The sequence below is a fragment of the Microtus pennsylvanicus genome, chromosome 16 (genome assembly GCF_037038515.1).
Source record: "Microtus pennsylvanicus isolate mMicPen1 chromosome 16, mMicPen1.hap1, whole genome shotgun sequence".
Taxonomy (NCBI): Eukaryota; Metazoa; Chordata; class Mammalia; order Rodentia; family Cricetidae; genus Microtus; species Microtus pennsylvanicus.
In genome coordinates this window covers 29,222,480-29,240,974 of record NC_134594.1, presented here as the reverse complement: position 1 = coordinate 29,240,974, position 18,495 = coordinate 29,222,480, and the positions used below count along the sequence as shown (strand labels likewise).

The window sequence follows — 18,495 nt, the reverse complement described above, 5'->3', positions numbered from 1 at the left end:
GAAGGACAAGCAGGAGCCAGGTAATGGTGGCATACATCTTTAATCCCAGCACTCAGGAGGCAGAGGCAGGCGGATCTCTTTGAGTTCAAAGTCTACGGAGCCAGTTCTAGTACAGCTAGGGCTGTTACACAGAGAAGTCCTGTCTCAGAAAAAACAAAAACAAAAAACAAAAACAAAACCCCAAACAAAACACCCCCCCCCCCAAAAAAAAGAACAAAAGAAAGGACAAACAGGTATGATTCTCTCTTTCTTCTTCTTCACTGGCACACATACCATGTTTATTGTTTTAATTCTGAATTTAAATAATTTAATTTAATATACACGTGGAAACCCTGGCTAGTGATGACAGCCTCATAAAACTAGTCACAAGCAGTCCAGACAAGTTAGCCAAAACAGGCTTCCCATAAAAATTATGTATCATACAGCAATTACTCCTTATCCATGCATCCCGGAAAACTGGTTTTCACTTTAATGTTTTTTCTTTTTGAGTTATGCAGATCTTAAAATAGGAACATCTTTATACAAAGAAGCGGCGCGGTAGGAGAAATGACTTCGTTCTGGTTACATTATTTAGAGGAAGTCATGAAAAATCTGCTTTTAACTTCTTCTGGATTTCTAAAAGGGGGCTAATTTGTAAAGTTACCCAATTATTATTAACTTTTTGTTTTTTTTTTTTGAAAAAACAAAACAACCCACCAAATTTCTAGGTTGAGCAAAGTTATGCGGAGAGAGAAAAGGATCCCTCCTGCCTCCCAAGCTCTGCCTGGGAGGAAGCAGACAAGAATTAGCAAGGCTGGGGCTGGGGCTGGGACGTATCCTAGGCATGTCCATGGCACGCCCATCTTCCCACAGGAAGTGCTGTAAGGTTGGAGCAGCTTGCCACACCTGTTAGACTGTTCCATTGCCCTAGAGGGGAGGAAAAGAAAATTAATTAAGATGCCTGCTTTGTTTCTCATCTCTCTCCCTGCTCTATCTAACCCTCCCCTAACTTCTTCTTTTTGACTTCTCTTGTCCATTCGTGGGTTTCCTACTAAATGCTTTCTTCAGCTGTTGACTTAAGTTTCAGACTTTAATCTGTGACTTATTTGTTTTCAGTTAATGGCATGAAAACTTCTTTTTTTAAATTATTATTATTGATTAGTAAAGCCACTTGTGGTGAAAGAAAAGAAGTGTTTTTGTTTTTTTTTTTTGGAAGCTACAATGAAACCAGAACCCATATGCAGTGCTCCATTCACTGAGCCTATGCCATACGGTGAGGAAACAATTCCAGGCACCATTTGCTGAATCTCATGAGTGTGCAAAAATTGATGTGTAGCTATTACCCTGTAGTAGGCCCTGAGCAATACTAGCAGCAGAGCTAACACTTGCACTTCATAGGTAAACAACTCAGGGCACCTGGCCCCTCGTGGGCCACCCACCCAGTTCTCACAGCTTGGATATTAAGAAGCCTGTCACTTTATTTAAGTGCCACGGCAGACTCTGGGGGCTCTCGGCTTGCGTGGACAGAAACCGACCTGCACACCTTTACATAAGCGAGACCACAGGCCGCTGGGACGGTAGGATGCTGAGAAGTCAGTCAACTTGCTCACATCCCGTGACTAGCAGATGTGGAAGTGGGCTCTTTCTGAACCATGTTACTGGGGTCTTCACATATATTTTCATATATATATTGCTTATTTGAAATGTAAAAATGTTACTATTTTGTTCATGTTTCAATCTGTTTATAATAAATGCGTGTGGATATATAGTTGCCTGATCTGATTTGGTTATGTGTTGAAGTCATCAGACTCTTTAATTACCTACAGGTTTGCTTTTACTTTTTGTATTTTGTTATTGATATTTTATGGTGGACTTTGAAAAGTCATCTTGACTAATTTCCCTCCTTTCTCTTCTTGTATCAAAAATAGTCTAGGCTTTGCCCTGATCCTTCTTCCTCGTAGGCAGTGAGAATTCTTGGGCCAGATGGGATGTATTGTTGCTAGGAACATGCCCATCTGGCAAACACGTCCTCAAGCCCTTCTATGAATGCTATAGTTATATATCTCCATGTGCAGCTGGCTGTGGGGCTGGGGAGTGTGGTCAGCTTCAGTCTGGGCCCAATGCTCACTACATACACAATAAGACAACGGTGCTGTCCGTATGAGCTGGTCGGAACCCTCGAGGGGCAGCCATACTCACTGCCGTCATCTCATGGTGATGGCGGCCTAACCTGGCCTCCTTCGTTCTGAGAAGAAACGGCAGAATCCTAACTTACCCCGCAGCAGCCACAGCACTGGCAGTCTCCACAGAGGGTCCCCAGGAGGCCATTGACCACCTGGATGGCACAGAGAACCATCTGGATGCCTCCAATGACCAGCAGAATGGAGAAGAGTGTCAGATTCCAGGGGACCACATCCTTGGGCTCTGCGCACTTGCTCCACAAGGCTTGGTCATTAAGATAATCACTGCGGGTGACAGGGAAACAGGCAGGAAGGCGACATTTGTCAAATGCGTGTGATCCCCTACCTTAGCAAGTGGCCATTACCATTTCCTTTTTTTTAAGAAATATTTATTTATTTATTATGTATACAATATCCTGTCTGTGTGTATGTCTGTTGGCCAGAAGAGGGCACCAGACCTCATTAAAGATGGTTGTGAGCCACCATGCGGTTGCTGGGAATTGAACTCAGGACCTTTGGAAGAGCAGGCAATGCTCTTAACCGCTGAGCCATCTCTCCAGCCCCGCCATTACCATTTCTCTTGTGCAAAACAAGCCCTATAACGAATCACCCGGTAAATATCAGTAAAAAGAACCCAAGCACATCTCCCCAGGTACTTCTCCTTCTCCCATGCGGGTTGTCATTCCCAGACATTTCATGTCTTCATCCGTCGATTCCACACAGAAACCCAGGGCTCTTTCCTTTCTGCTCTGCAAACAAGGATGCTGAGGCCCAGAGACTTTATGTGCTCTGTCCCCAGTCATAAACTACTAAGTGACAGAGAGGTTTTTGTGGGCTGGCCAAGAGGACAAATAAGCACACAGACATTTATAAAGAAGGGGAAACTGAGGCTGCACGCATGTTGATGGCCTTCAGCCTAGTTATCAATGTTAGAGACCAGTTTGATTGTCACAACTTATCAAGTGGCCATCCACAACGAAGTAAAATAGATCATGTCACATGACTAAAAAGAAGTCTGTCAGCCAAGTGTGATGACTGACATCCGTCATCTCAGCACTTGGGAGGCTGAGGCAGGACGGATGCCTTTAGTTTGAGGCAAGCCCAAAGATAGAGTGTGATAGCCTGTCCTAAAACCAAACAAACAGCACAAGCCTGCTTCCTGAGCAGAATACCAACAGCACAGGCACTCAGATGGACAATTGCTAAATGGGACCTTATGAAACCAAAAAGCTTCTGTAAGGCAAAGGACACTATCAATAAGACAAAACAGCACTTCACAAAATGGGAAAAGATTTCCACCAACCCCACATCTAACAGAAGGCTCATGTCCGAAATATATAAAGAATTCAAGAAACTAGACATCAAAAAAAAAAAAACACCCCCAAATAATCCAATTTAAAAATGAGGTATAGATCTAAACAGAGAATTATCAATAAAGGAATCTCAAATGGTCAAGAAACACTTAAAGAACTGTTCAACATCCTTAGTCAAGGACACCACAAGAAAACGCACAGAATCAACTAACCTGGGCTTATAGGGGCTCACAGAGACTAAACTGACAACCAGGGAGCTTGCATGGGACAAGCTGGAATCTTAGAGGCCAGCTTGATAACATCTGCCTTTTCTCTTCACTCCTAATCCTGGGTAATTTCTTATTGTACAGTGAACGGAGATGGGAGAATTCATGAAATCTTGATCCTTCCAATAAGGTTGACTCTATGCTGTTTTCAGTGTGACGCTATCACCTGACACTATTGGCAGATGAGTGATCACTGTGAGGCACAGATAGAGAGACATAAGATGGGAGCATGCGTGAGAGTAACACACCAGAAGCAGCTGTGAGGGGAACAGGCCTCATCCGAGGCCCGAGCACACAGCGCTCTGAAACACGGTTTTCTGCTTTCCGGTTTTTACCTTACTCAGCATTTCTGGTGTTATCTACAGGTGCAATGGTCACTCTCCTGACCTTGGCCTTTGATTCCATGCCATCCCAAGCAGGGCGTGAGCTTACCTATTCCAGGGGAGTGTGAGAGGCCTTTCCCATCACAACCACTGGCTGTTGTATTGCTTTGGAGCGGTTCAGCCTCTAGTGTGTTCCCTTCCCTCTCTCTCTCCTTTGCTTTTGACACAGCATTTAGGCTAATTGACATTAAGTCATGGAAGGCAATGTTCGCCACACAGCAGAACACAACAATAAGCCATAGCTAACACTGCACGGATGCTGTTGATGGAAAGAATATCAGAAGGGTCCTTCAGAAAGACATTACCCACTGCTTTCCTGACTCCTACCGTGGGAGAAACTGAACCACCGACAGAACATCTCTAGAGAAGACTCAAGGTGCTGGTGTCTGAATTCTATGTTCCTCAATCTAACCGCATGGTGATGGAGCCTCAACAGTTCACTGCAAGGTATGAAAGAAACATTTTGGAGTCACTCCATATGATGTGAAGATGACAGATCTATGCTTGTGTAGTTGTGAGAATAGGGTTGGGGTACTTGGTGCCTGTGAACACACCAAGATCATCAGATCAGAGCCAGTGCCTCCCACCTTCCCAGTCTGAAGACAGTTCTTGAAGTTTCTAAGGATCTTACTGTAAATGAACAATCAGTAATTTGAGTTAGTACATCCATCCCTCTGCTGTTCAGGTACCACATATGTAAATTTGATCATAAATAAAAGGTACAATACATCTGTAATGAACATGTCATTGTTCTCTAAGCAAAACAGTGTATCAGCTGTTTGCATAGCATTTCCATTGCGTCAAGTATTATAAGCAATATGGAAATACTGTTGCAAGTCTGTGCAGGGTACTTGTGCATCAATAACTACTGTTGTCCTGGAGCCTTTGTGGATGCGGAAGGACAACTGTTTATTAGTAAACTGCTTAGTCCTTTTTTAATGGACCCATTCTCTATGTGTTAGAAGATCCAACAGCCATACTTTCTGATCTCTAAGGATGTTCAGCCACTGTGCAAAATAGAGGGTCTGAGATAATGAGAAAATGAGAAATGGTCCAAGCTTCTCAGAGGAGAGAGTGTAGTTATCTAATAGAGCATTTACTACAATGGAAATGTTCTATATTTTCGCTATTCAGCACAGTACTACAAGCCGCAAGCAGCTAGTGAGTACTTGAAACATGGCTAGTGAAATTGTGGAATTAAATTAAATATTGTAGAATTCATTTATTCAGCTGGGACTGTCGCTATGGTGTTCTATGTGGCAGGCGGATTCTTCTCATGTTACTGAAGACTAGGAATCTAGAGGTTCTACACTCTGGTCCTAGGTATACCATTTGAGGACAAAAATATTAACTACAATCTGCTAATGTTTGGATGTGAGCGGTGGTACAACAAATTTTCTCTGGACAACTAAGGCATCCTCTTCTAGTTGTTTCTCTCGTGTTTGTCAAAAATGACCTAGAAGTGAGGTCTATGCAACTTCTCCTAACCACAGAGTCAGCTTTGCCTTGAGGGGCGACATTTTGAGAGTACACAATGAAGGGCCATGACATTATGTTCGTTGTACAGTGGAGCCTTACCCGCTGTGAAAGGGGTATCCCCATGTGTTATTGGACATCAAGCATTTGGGCCCCTTGTTGATGGAGACAGCTGAGATGACAAATGAGTACCCGGCACCCAGGAATCCAATCGCAGCAAACAATGTGGAGGTGAACATCTGAAAGGGAGGAGAGACAAGAAAGTTCTTAGACCGTGTGGAGATTATTCATGCTCAGTTACACCACCCAGCAAACATGACGACCATAGGATAGCAGTCATTTGTAATTACAGATGGGACCTACAGCTCTCTCAGATGGAACTTTGTGACTCATGTTCCCTTTATTACTCCTGTCTTTTCACTTATTCAGTGACTGAGGAACACAACACTGTCTGTACCTTCAGGCATATATATATATATATTCATCTGAATCTATATAAATATATGTCTGAATATGTATAAAAGACTGAATATATAGGTTTGAATGTATATGTGTATTTACACACACACACACACACACACACACACACACACACACAATTTCCAGGTGGAGGTGGTGCACGCCTTTAACCCCAGCATTCAGGAGTCAGGGGCAGGTAGATCTCTGTAAGTTCAAGGCCAGTTTGGTCTACAGAGCTAGGTATAGGACTGGCTGCATAGCTGCTGGGAAACCCTGTTTTAAAATAAATAAAAGAAAAAGGAATAAAATCTACAGGACCAATATGTAAGGCCAATCTGTTACATCTTGGGTTAATTTTTCTGGCCAAGTACACTATGCGGCACACAGATCCCGCTTATGCTGCTGGAGACTAGAAGTTGAGAGGGTCTCCACTCTGGTTCTAGGTACACTCCCTGTGGACAAAAAGATGTAAAACTATCTTCCTTATATATGATGGCGGCTCTTAAAATATCTGAGGATTGACTTGACAGCTCTTCACCTGTTGGAAGCTTTCTCTTTTATGCTAAATAATCTCAACAATTCCAGCTCAAGATTTTTTTTGTTTGTTTGTTTGTGTTTTTCAAGACAGGGTTTCTCTGTACCTTTGGAGTCTGTCCAGGAACTTGCCCTTGTAGACCAGGCTGGCCTAAAACTCACATAGATCTGCCTGCCTCTCGACTGCTGGGATTAAAAGCATGCATTTTAATTTAAGAACCACTGCCCAGCTTCAAGATTTTTTTATGTGAAGAGATTAATTGGTAGTATAGATTGGATAAGATGATATTTTTTAGTAGTAATATCAAAATCGAATTTAGAAGGGAAATGCCAGAAGCCATCCTGGAGACCATTCAGGCTAACTCCTGTTTACAGACAAAGGGGATGTTTAGGATTAGAAATTTGTAGAACTTCTACAATCTCTATTCCAAATAGTAATTAGAAATAGCATGGGCTGAGTGTGTGTGGGGGGTCACACCTTTAATCTCAGCACTCAGAGGCACAGGCAGACAGATCTTTGGGAGTTCAAGACCAGCCTGCTCTGTGCTGTCAGCTTCGGGTCATCCAGAGCTCCACAGAGAAGCCCTCTTTGAAAATAAAGGGAAGTATGTATGTCCAAACTGACATGGAAGAGACTTTAATCTCTTAGTGGTGCAGAGTCCATATAGCAACTAAACTACTCATATCGAAGAAACACGAGTACATTTAAAAATAAGTGGTTGGGATAAACATTCCAGCTAAAAGGTTGTTAAGTTTGTTTTCTACAACACGATGTATATATAAATGTGTTAACTGCGTGTCTATAAGCGCATGCTTGTGCATTAATGGTTTTGTTGGAGGCTTTGTTCTGGTTTTGTGGAAAATAAGAGGCAATTCTGTACTCAGTTTTCCTCTTTCTTGAGATATTTATGGTTCTTACTGAATCCTGTGAGCTTTTTTTTTTCTTTTTGTGAACCCCTAATGAGAACATGTTGGGTACTTAACATGCACTTACTCAAGCGGCTTATTTTCTGATTTTGCAGCATCCCTTGCCACCTCCAGCAAGGTCACCGTTCAGTTTGCACACAGCTAGTTCTAGGAATGGACAGCACACTCTGCAAGGGGAGATAAATCCTATCTTCAGGGCAGGTTTTTCTTATGCTGTCTCATTCTCTTATAGAGAAAGGCATGGGATGGTCTGGAAAACCTTCTTGACACATGCTAGACGGCACTTTCTTCACGTAGACCGGATTCTCTCCCAGAAAAAAAGATTCTATAATAAAGGGCCTCTCACATCTTCAGACTAGCTGAGAGCCTTCAGAAACTAGAATTTCTCCTACAAGGATGGCTAAGTTACGGGCTGGGGGGGGACTTAGTTGGGGGAGGGGGAGGGAAATGGGAGGCGGTGGCGGGGAAGAGACAGAAATCTTTAATAAATAAATAAATTTAAAAAAAAATAATATTGAAGAACTCAAATGCCACTTGGTGCGGCCATTTCAATTCCACCTAGTAAAACTGGCTCAACTTGATGAGAGCCTTATGCGAAGACTTGTGTAATGTTTATCCTTTCAAAAACCTGTGGCATGGCTAGTATCATCTATACTTCCCCCACAACAAACCGATAAATACCAAAACAATAGATAAAAACCAAGACAATAGTGTTAAAGTAGAAGAGCTGCTTGCTTCCAAGCCTTGTCTCATGATTATATTTTTTGACAAGGTCTCCTGTAGCTCAGGATTTCCTTAACTCGCTGGTGGCTGAGGGTGACCTTGAACTTCCAGTCTTCCCGCCTCCACCTCCAAGTACTGAGCCCAGTCATAGTCAAGTCACATATTTATAAAGTGGCGGAGCTACATTGAGGATCCAAGTTTCCTTCCTCCTAGCCCAGAGCCTTCCACCTACTACCCGTGTAGTAATGTGAATGTGTACCACACTCACGCCCTGACACCTCCACACCCCATGACCACCAGCACCGAACAGTGTGTTATTTTCAAGTTTTCTTGTGAATAAAATTGGTTTTCTCACAGACATGAGATAACATAAAAAATAAAATAAAATAAAAAATAAAATAAAATAAAAAATAGCTCTCTGCTTACTTGATCTCCCTGTATTGGCCTATTCTAGAGAGACGTCATTAAGCTATTACTGATTGAACATATAGGGGGGGTCTTTGAATTGTATTAAAAAAAGAGTCCCCTTTCCAGGAAAGGAAATAGGTCTCTTAGGAGTCCTGGTTGATGCACCCTCAGTAGCTCTGGACCTAACAAGAGTGGATGGCTCCACGATCTAGTAGGCCCCTTCAGCTAAAATAGCTCAGGATTTCCACACCCAGGTGGTAGTGAAAGGAAAAATTCAACTCATACTATTGCTCCTGAGGGATCTGGGTAAAGGAGTTTGGGTACCAATTCTAAACATTTTACCATGTTTGATCATATACAAGGTGAGTCTGTACTGATGATGTTGTCAGCAGTAGGATGCCACCCTTCCCTTCAAGATGGGGACTTCAGTAGCCCAGGCTGTTCTCGAACTGCCTATAGATCTTATCACTTTATAGCTTTGCAACCATTAGTCACTGTCTGTCACTAATCTGAAATTCTGATAGACTTGCTACCACATCTTATTATTTAATGTGTTAGCAAGTAAAAAAGCACTTCTATTAACATTTCATGCATTGGCTGTTTTAATATTTTGTTTTCTAATCTTCTAATATAATGAATTTCCTTTAAAATCCAGTGAATGCTATTCTACATATTTTTGAAAACTGGGCACAATGAGGCATGCCTGTAATTCATGCTCCTGGAAGTGGCGGCAGGAGGCTCAGAAATTAAAAGTTTTACTTGGCCATATGTCAAGTTTAAACCAGCCTGAGATACAGGAGACCCTGACTAGAAAAAAGAGATACAAGTTATTTTGAGAGGGTGTTCATATATAATTTTCACCTAGAGTGTGAGAGGATTGTGACAAAGAGCTAGCACAGAGTAAAAACATCCCCATTTAGGCGAATGAGAAACCAGGTTAACAAAAACCTTCAACAAGGGGATAGTGTCCCCTTTTATCAAAACATATCATTTGAGCTTCTCCTAGACCACCTCTGTTTATAAAGGTAATCTCATATATAATGCAAATGTTCTAGCTTAAAGGAAGATACAGAAGATATTAACTTTATCAGTGTATTTTGCTTAATTTTACATATTTAATATGTTATCATTTCATCATGTAATCAGAATAAAATATATGTCTTTTTGTATCAGTTCTTTGGAATACGGTCCTATTTTGAATAGACCAGGTCATTTCCACTTCCTCAATAGCCATACGTGACGGTCATGTTGAACAATCTTCATCTAGGTCATTTGGAACTTTTGGAAGGAAAAAATTTTTAAAATTTGTGGATCTGGTGTTCACTGACTTCATGGAAATGTTTCCTCTCAAGAAGGGAAGACATGTGATAAGGGGAGGAATGTAGTCGTTCTTAAGTGAATAAAAAGTGCTTTGTTTTGCTCTACAGTGTATCTGAATAGGAGTTGGGCATTGGGTTCCGGCTTTGGAGAGCTGTAAGTGGTACGTTATACTTTTGAGTTCCAGTTTGAAATACCCCACATTAAAATAAATTTAAAAAAAACACCCTAATTTTCACAATCTTACAGAAGAGGCGAATCACATAAAGCAACTTTACATCACATTATTTTAATTCACATCACATAAAGAGTCCTAAATGTTAGTCAAGTGGGGTACATGGTCTTTTTTATTGTTTTGCTAGAGGGTCTTACTATGTAGACAAGGCTGGTCTAGAACTCACAGAGATCCATTGCATCTACTTCTCTGTGCTGGGATCAAAAAGCTAGTGCCACCACACCCAGCCAGATATGATCTGTCTTAAAACCAGCACGGGTCAAGTCCCATTTATCATAGGTTTCATAATAAAAACTTCTTTTATTCAATGGGAGTTTACTGAGGTCAAATTAAGTATGTTGGGGTAACCCCTCCCTAAAGTGATAGTATTTGAAGTGAATAGGCAAAAGATCTGGGACAGCCTCCAAGATAGCGCCTCTTGAGGGCGGGCACTGCCCGCCAGGTTTTGGAGTCCAGAGTGGGAACAGTCATCCTAGCTTAGGTCATGCTCTATCCCCTTGAAAGGAATAAATAGAAAAGAGGAAGACTAATGTGTCATGGTCACGGGTATGAATTACAGGGAGTAGGAGCTGGCTCTAAGTTCTGGCTCCTCCCGCATGACCTTGAGAAGTTAATCATTCTGCCTCGGTTCCTCTTCCATAAAACGAGGCACAATAACAATAATTAATGACTAAGAGAACCTGTTCAAAGAACCAGACATTTCTCAGGGTGGGGATGAATTATTAAATAATGCCCAGCATGCCACTCACTGATAAGACGCCAGGAATCTTTTGTTCTTAATCTCAGGAAAATTTCCATGACACCATAATGCATTCAATACATGAGCGCCTAACAATATATTACTATTGTGCTGCAATATTTTTATTGTTGAACCCTCACCCTCCTTTCTACAAATGCAAAAGGCTGGGGAGAAAAACAAAAGTAAACGAATTTCCTCTTAGATGGTTGTTCCAGAAACACATTCTGCAGCCAAATGCTCTACCGTTGAGCTACCCCCGCAAACACATTCTGTTCACGCTGCTAAACATGCGTGCACGCGTTGAATGCTGTGAAAGTTTCCCTTGAAACAGATGATAAGAAAATCCTGTATCAGATGCCTTCTAACTCACCTCCTGACCACCTTAGGACCTCCCTATCCAGGTCCTGTGATAACTGAGCCCAGGACGGTCATTGCTCTGACAAATGACTGTGTCTTTGGCCATTTATTTTATGCTGATCTCATGGCAAGGACGATGGGGCCAAAAGGAGAGGAAAAATGTGAGGCCTGAGGATATAATATATACAGGGCTGGGCAACAGCAATGCAAGTAAAGAAGACACCTCTGGTGGCATGGCCCTTCCTACTTGACAAACATCCTAAGAGACCAATGAGGCCTCCCTGAAGTCAGTCTTCTCTAGGTCTGTCCTTCCCGCCTTTCTCTCGAGGCTAGGCTCTGAGTGCAGGGATTACAGTGTACCAACAAACCCACCTGTTTTCTCCTAAAACAGTAGCGTCCCATATTTTCTGTCTTGGCTCAGCTTGAGAAAGCTATGAGGGCTCCAATCAAGAACTGAATGTTCAACCTGAGTTTCTTCGCTTGTAAAACGAGGACTTTATTGTGTAGTTTAAAGGGCTTTGGTGAGGGGTAAGCCTGAGAAAGTACAGACATCACCTGTCACCTCCCGGTACTCCTTACTTTATTCGCCTGGTGTGGATTTCTCCAGGATTTATGTCTTTGATACCGAACACGTACCTGGGACTTCCTTTCCTTCTCTTTACACTAATTTTGCAACGTCTTTCCCAGATTCTGGTAATATCTTTCTGAAAGTTAAAAAATGCCGTTGCCAAAACTCATTTTACAAGAGGGCATTTTACATTTTTGTTTTGTTTTCTTCAAACTTTTGGTAGGCTGGAGATTAATTTAGTAGCATACACATGGTAGGTAATCATTTTGCTACAGAGTGTCATTCCTAGTCAGAGAAGATGGGCTTTTGAAGATAAGAGTGAAAAGAAGGAAATCCACACTTTAACTTCTTACTTTATGATCACGCATCCTTGAAAAGCATTGCCTAAGTTTCCTCCAATCTGTCACTGGAAGGAATAAAGAACGAGATATCCAGGATCTGTCTGTAGGGGGCAGTAGTGAGCTGAGCACAAGAAGAAATACAGACTCACAGATCGCCTTATGATGAGACCAAGATCTTTCTCCAAAAAGTTGATCTGCCTGGAATGTGGATGTCGGGATTTATTACCCGATACTGTTAACTGAAATGCCTGCCTTGCCCCCCAGCCCCTTTATCAATCTACTTTCCACTGTATTATTAAAGACCCTCAACTTGGAGTCAAGTCCAAGGTTTCTAAATGGATCTTTGCTAAAGTGAATGAGTTGATCAAATTAATTGGTTGTCCCACAGGGCCCTGAGAGACCAACATTTTCCAGGCATTAAAGAGAGTACAGGGGGCAATGACCAAACAGACAAACTGAAGTCACTGAAACTCTTAGGCGTAGGAAGAGGAGGTTGGGACCTAAAAAACGAACCTAGGTCAGGGCTTCAAAGGCCACCCTGCAAGTACCTACCCTTGCTGTTTTTCCAGGCTCACGTCAGCCTAATCTATCTCAGAGAGTTCTGACCTTCGGGCTGAGCTTCAGTCTCCTCCCCTCTCAGGGGCCTGTATGGGGTCAGAGATCACACACACACACACACACACACACACACACACACACACACACAGAGAGAGAGAGAGAGAGAGAGAGAGAGACAGACAGACAGACAGACAGACAGACAGACAAAGACCACCTAACTCATTTTCTCAGGCTTCACAATGAAACTATGAGTTAGGTAATTTCAACGTTGGTTACAGGTCACGAGCTCACTTTATCTCTACAGCCACCCACCTACCTTCTAATTCCTGCTTTTTCTTTCTTTCTTTCTTTCTTTCTTTCTTTCTTTCTTTTTTTTTTTTTTTATAACCGAAGGACAAGAATGATGTAAGTTCAGTTAACATTTGGGGAATGTTCTAGAAAAACATAAATATGCCAGTGGAGGTGAGGGAAACTGCTACTCTGGCTTCTGCTCTGTTTGCTTATAGATCTTTCTACTGGCAGGGCTTCTCCAAGCTCCACAGACAACTGGCGTGGTGTTCATTTGTAAGGAAATGCCTTAAGCATTTATGAAAATAGCTCAGAGGGTCACTATGTAGTATGCAGCTTTGTGTGTGGTGTGTTTGTATCATGAGTGTGTGTCTTGGTGGGGGACGGGGACACTACCAGGTTCCACAAAGCAGCATGTATGGAACCTTAGAGCCATGCCAGGAGAGGCCATACCAACATAGGACAGGCCAAGGTTGTGCTGAGGCCAGCGATACTAGGTTCATTTCTTGTGGTTTGAAAAGAAGTAAGATATACAGGTGCATTTTGTGTTCTGATCTTTGATTAAAACACAACCCCACCCATACCAAGGAACCCAGGCGCTATCTGTCCAGCACCGCGCCCCTGTCTCTAGCAGCTGAGGCCTAAAGCCTTGGTTTCCTGTCTGCACAGCTGGAGGTAGGATGCGGCCATTCCCAACCCACTCCAAGGGTAGATCCCAGCGGGAGGTCTCAGGAGCCCTGGGAGATGATACATATTGACCAGGCCAAATATTCTAGAACGTGTTTCTCAACTGTACTGGGAACAACGTGAATTTCTCGATGCACTCTTTGCTTTGTTTAAAGTTAACGAAATTAAAGTTTGTATAATACAAATATAAAAAAATACTAATAAAATATAAGTTTTGCATAATGTTTTTGCTTCTCAGTGTAGTTATAGAGGAACCTAGAAAGGCACAAGCAAGCCTGCACCCCTGCCTGCCTGCCTGCCTGTTGTGTGGCACTCAGTCATTGTTTAGTTCTGCCCGGCACCGGAAACGCTAAGACCAATTTCTAAGATACTGTTTTTCCTTATTTTCATTCAAATTCCTTAATTGCTTGTTTTTCAAACCATCATCTTCAACCTATCTTCCAAAGCTGAGAAGTTTTAAATGATCTGATGGGAACATGAATTATATAGCTCTTCCTTTCCTTCATAGCCAATCATAGGGAAATATTATCAAGTATATACAGCCTATGACACAACTACAGCAAATGAATTGTTTCTGTTTCTTGTATTCTTTGTAAATGATGGTTTTAAATGCTGAAAGAACAATTTCCAGTATTTGCGGTGATTTTTAGAAGTGATGTTCTATATGAATGATACGATGTCACACAAAACCTCCAGTGTTTTATACACAGAGCACAGCGGGCTTTTTTTGTGTGCACTTGGTAAATGCCTTCTTCCTTGAGTAAATGGACAGGTGATGGTGAGAAAGAAATGCCAAGGCAGTTCTGCTTCAGAATGGGCAGAGAGACATTCAAGAATCTAAAACTGGCTTAGGTGTCTCCTTGAGGGGAACTTGGACCCCAGGACGCAGGAGCATCCTTTACCCATCAAACCCAGGGTCTGCCTCCGTCATATTTTTTGCCTCATCATATAACCAAATGCTTAATAGTTTTTAAGTCAAGCGTTTTATTCATTTATATCACTATTTTGTAAGAAAAACTGAAATTATTAGCAAACATGAACATAGTGTTATTAAGTTTTAGTCACCTAATGTCGCCTGTGTGTTCCTAGTCTTGGATTCTTCCTGTGTTAGAAGGAAGGTTTGAAGATTTAGAAACAGCAAAGACTTATCCCCATAAAAACAAGGATTTCCTCCCTTTCTAGAATGAGAACAACCGGAGGAGGAGTGAAAGGAAACTGTCTTTGTCGTTTGGACACACGTATCTACGTAGCAGGGTTTGACCATATCTAGGGAATTCTGCTCCAGTCCAACTTGTTTATCTTAACAGTTGGTGACTTGCCCAGATGCAGAAGTGGGACCTGACCCGCATGCCAGCATTCCTTCTGTGCCCCCTCCTCCTCCCCTGGGAACATCAATGCCTCACCAGTCTCCAGCTCTCCAACTAAAAGATGGAAGCCGTGTGAAACAGGAGAGGAAGCTGAACTCCTGAGGCAGATTCTGGGTGGCAGTGGGAATTGCTGGCCTCCAGAAATAGTGCCCTTGGCTGTGGTAAAGGAGGCAGCTTAGTGGGCTTTTAGGGAGGGGAGATAGCATCCTTTTTCTTGCCCCAGGCAGGTCTCCTTAAATGAGGAGGCCAATTCAGAGCCAGAAGTAAGCTAGGATTTGTTTAAGTTCTCCTAGCTTCTTAGTGGCAAAGGGAAGTCTGGGGCCCCACCCTGGTCTTCTCTATGTGTCCCTCCAGTTCTGAAGCTCTGATGTCACTGACTGTTTGTAAAACTTAAGTGTCTCTATACCTCTAAGTATGAAGGTTGTAGAATTTGATACATTTATCCTTATTCTTCTGTACCAGTCAGAATCAGAGCTTAATCATGTACCAGATGTCCCAAGAGTCTGGGTTGGGACTGGTTCGGCACACCCCTAGTGCCCAGCACAAACCAGCAATGGACCCCAGAATCGTTCTGGCCGTCGACCCGGTCAACTCACCGCAAATCGCTTCCCGCAGCCCGCATTGCCACAGCAACCACAGCAGTCATTGTTCTTCAGGCCCAGGAACACCAGCGCAGGGAAGATCATCTGCCGGCAAGAGAAGGGCTCAGCGTGCATGCAGAAGGGAGGCCTGCGTTTTCTCTCCAGCCAGTGAAGACCTCAGGTCTCAGTGGCTTAAGGAGGCAGGCATGACTTAACAGCAAACAAGGCTCTTGGGTAGATAGGCGGTTTTGAGTATGGGGGTTCCGTTTGGCCTGACTGACCAACTTCTGTGAGGAGGTTTTAAGTGCTGGCACCCCGAGTTTTCATTTAAAGGGAGATTTAGAGCAAGGGAAAGAGACTTGGTATCATGCTACAACCTGGAGGTCCCACCTATATCGGAAACGCAGGGCCAAAGAAACCGAACGAGAGCTTCCGGACCTCTGCGTTCTAACTCGTTCATTTGTAGAAAGCACTGGGCTTTGCTCATAATTCTTATTGGCACTATTTTACTGGAATAAAGCAATCAAGTGGCTGTTAGCTTGATTCTCTGGGCTCAAAAGTCCTCTGCTGATTCCAGCCCAAGCTTGGGGATGAACCACTTAGAAACCCAAGATGTCCCCAGCAGCTGATAGGAAGGGGGACTATATCAAGGCCTTACTTTTCAGTACGTAAGCACAGAGAGAAAAAGGATGCGAGCAGGGGAATTCTCTGTTATGGGAATATTAAGGTTTCTCTACTCACCAAGACGCCGCTTCCCGCTATTCCTCCGAAATACCAGACCTCTTCCGAAAGGTGGCTGTTGTCGTCCACCACCTTTCCTCCAGGGAAGAACAACAGGATATTCGCCAGGAGGCCAAACACAGCCAGGGGAATGAGGGTGCCCCCCAGGCACTTGGCACAGCCCCCGGTGCACATGCTGGGTGGCGCACGAAAGCACAGAGATCAAAGGCTCCTCACCACCTGCTTCGCGGGTCTCCTCCGCGAGTGTGGCAGCGCGTTCCCGCAGCTGTACTCAGTTCCGTAAGAAATTTGGGGGCCAAGGGTCAGAGCTTTCTGAACTGTTTCCTTGGAGTCGGTTCACTCCTCAACTACAGCAGGCCTTCAGTGGTGATGGGCATTTATATCCCTGACCCTATGTCTCTTTTTTTTGCACCCCCATAAATGAGATTACGTTCTGTGCAATCGGTCAATTGTTTTGCCATGGTGACCAATAACCTCTGTTAATAATCCACCAGCACAGACAAGACACTCAAGTTGGTGCAGCCGAAGAGAAGGCTGGGGCAGGCAGTGTGTGGGACTGTCCCTTTAAATTCTCCCCGTCCCTGCCCAAATAAAGAAATATTCCCCCAGGCACTACATAAATACCTCTCCAAACACACTAATGTCCTGATTAACGTTATGCCTCCCAACCCTGAGTGATCGATCTGCCTGGCTCTTCTTCGGCCTTGTTCACAGAAAGCCTGAAACACAGGCTGTTCCAGAAGGGCTTGTTTCCCTTAATACAAAAGTAATTTGAGGGCCTAATTGAATAACGCTGAATTCAGGCCTGGGTTCTTTTAAAGGATAAAATCGGAACAGCTACTTATTTTATTGCCCAACTGATGTATTTCTTTACGTGTTTACTCAGGTAATTAAATTCTGTCTCCTTCCCAACACACCATGGAATTAGCAAAGGCAGTTTTCCTAATCAGGTTGTTCAGTTACTTTGTACAGGACTAGAAACCTGTGTCTAAGAGCAAGTGAGCCCTAGAGGAAGAAAGATGTGGACAGCAGAGGCAGAGGCGCCGTGAGGGAAGGGCAGTTACGTTTTTTTTTTTTTTTTTTAAAGATTTATTTATTATGTATACAGTCTTCTCAGTATTCTGTCTGCACATATGCCTGCAGGCCAGAAGAGGGCACCAGATCTTATTACAGATGGTTGTGAGCCACCATGTGGTTGCTGGAAATTGAACTCAGGACCTTTGGAAGAGCAGGCAGTGCTCTTAACCACTGAGCCACCTCTCCAGCCCAAGGGCAGTTACGTTGTGGGCGCGCAGTAGAACACATCCATACTGGAAGGTTCATTAGCTTCGGGCAGCACAATTCAGTTATCAGCTTGCTCTGCGTCACTCGCGATGTCTTAGCCACACTCCGACCAGCTTCGTTTGCTGCCTTCATTGCGTTGCTCTGGCACTGTGTGATGGAGCGGCCGAGGAACTGCAGGAGGGGAAGGGATTCTTTCCAGTTCCGCATTGGCAGTCTAGGGACCAAACTTCAGGGACTACCGGCTAGGGAAGCTGGCCGTGGGAAGGACCATGGAAAGGCAGGCACTGAGGTTCCCTCTGAAGAGTCCAGGAAATGGGCCTCGGTTGTTCTGTGTACCCGCCGAGAGAACTCAGGGTCAGTGTGAGATAAAAACAAAACAAAAACAAAAGCAAGTGTCAATTGAAGACCCACAAGAGCTCAGGTACAAATGAATGGGTTCGGTGCTGCCTACTACACAGACTACAGTGCTCCCTACTACAGAGACTACAGTGCTCCCTACTACCCAGCCTACAGTGCTCCCTACTACCCAGCCTACAGTGCTCCCTATTACCCAGACTACAGTGCTCCTTATTACTCACACCACCGGTGCTCCCTACTACCCAGACTATAGTATTCCCTACTACTCAGACTACCGGTGCTCCCTACTACAGAGACTACAGTGCTCCCTACTACAGAGACTGCAGTGCTCCCTACTACAGAGACTACAGTGCTCCCTACTACCCAGCCTACAGTGCTCCCTACTACCCAGCCTACAGTGCTCCCTACTATCCAGACTACTAGCTCA

General features: G+C 43.5%; 1 protein-coding gene across 1 annotated transcript; it reads right to left on the bottom strand.

Moving 5' to 3' along the window:
• Nucleotides 1-24: 24 nt before the first annotated feature.
• Nucleotides 25-16,824, bottom strand: Tm4sf4 (transmembrane 4 L six family member 4). Its single transcript, XM_075950836.1, has 5 exons — nt 16,428-16,824; nt 15,702-15,791; nt 5,700-5,836; nt 2,255-2,444; nt 25-906 (listed from the first exon to the last, which is right to left on the bottom strand). The coding sequence occupies exons 1-5, from the start codon at nt 16,599-16,601 to the stop codon at nt 889-891; spliced, it is 609 nt and encodes a 202-aa protein (XP_075806951.1). The 5' UTR covers nt 16,602-16,824; the 3' UTR covers nt 25-888.
• Between the last annotated feature and the right edge of the window lie 1,671 nt (nt 16,825-18,495).

Bases quoted from the DNA above. Each gene is read 5' to 3' on its own strand.
- Tm4sf4 (XM_075950836.1), bottom strand. From the start codon at position 16,601: ATGTGCACCGGGGGCTGTGCCAAGTGCCTGGGGGGCACCCTCATTCCC. The intron at 15,792-16,427 runs GTGAGTAGAGAA...TCTTGCCGGCAG, and splicing joins TAGCGGGAAGCGGCGTCTTG to ATGATCTTCCCTGCGCTGGT. The intron at 5,837-15,701 runs GTGAGTTGACCG...CCTCCCTTTCAG, and splicing joins GCTGCGGGAAGCGATTTGCG to ATGTTCACCTCCACATTGTT.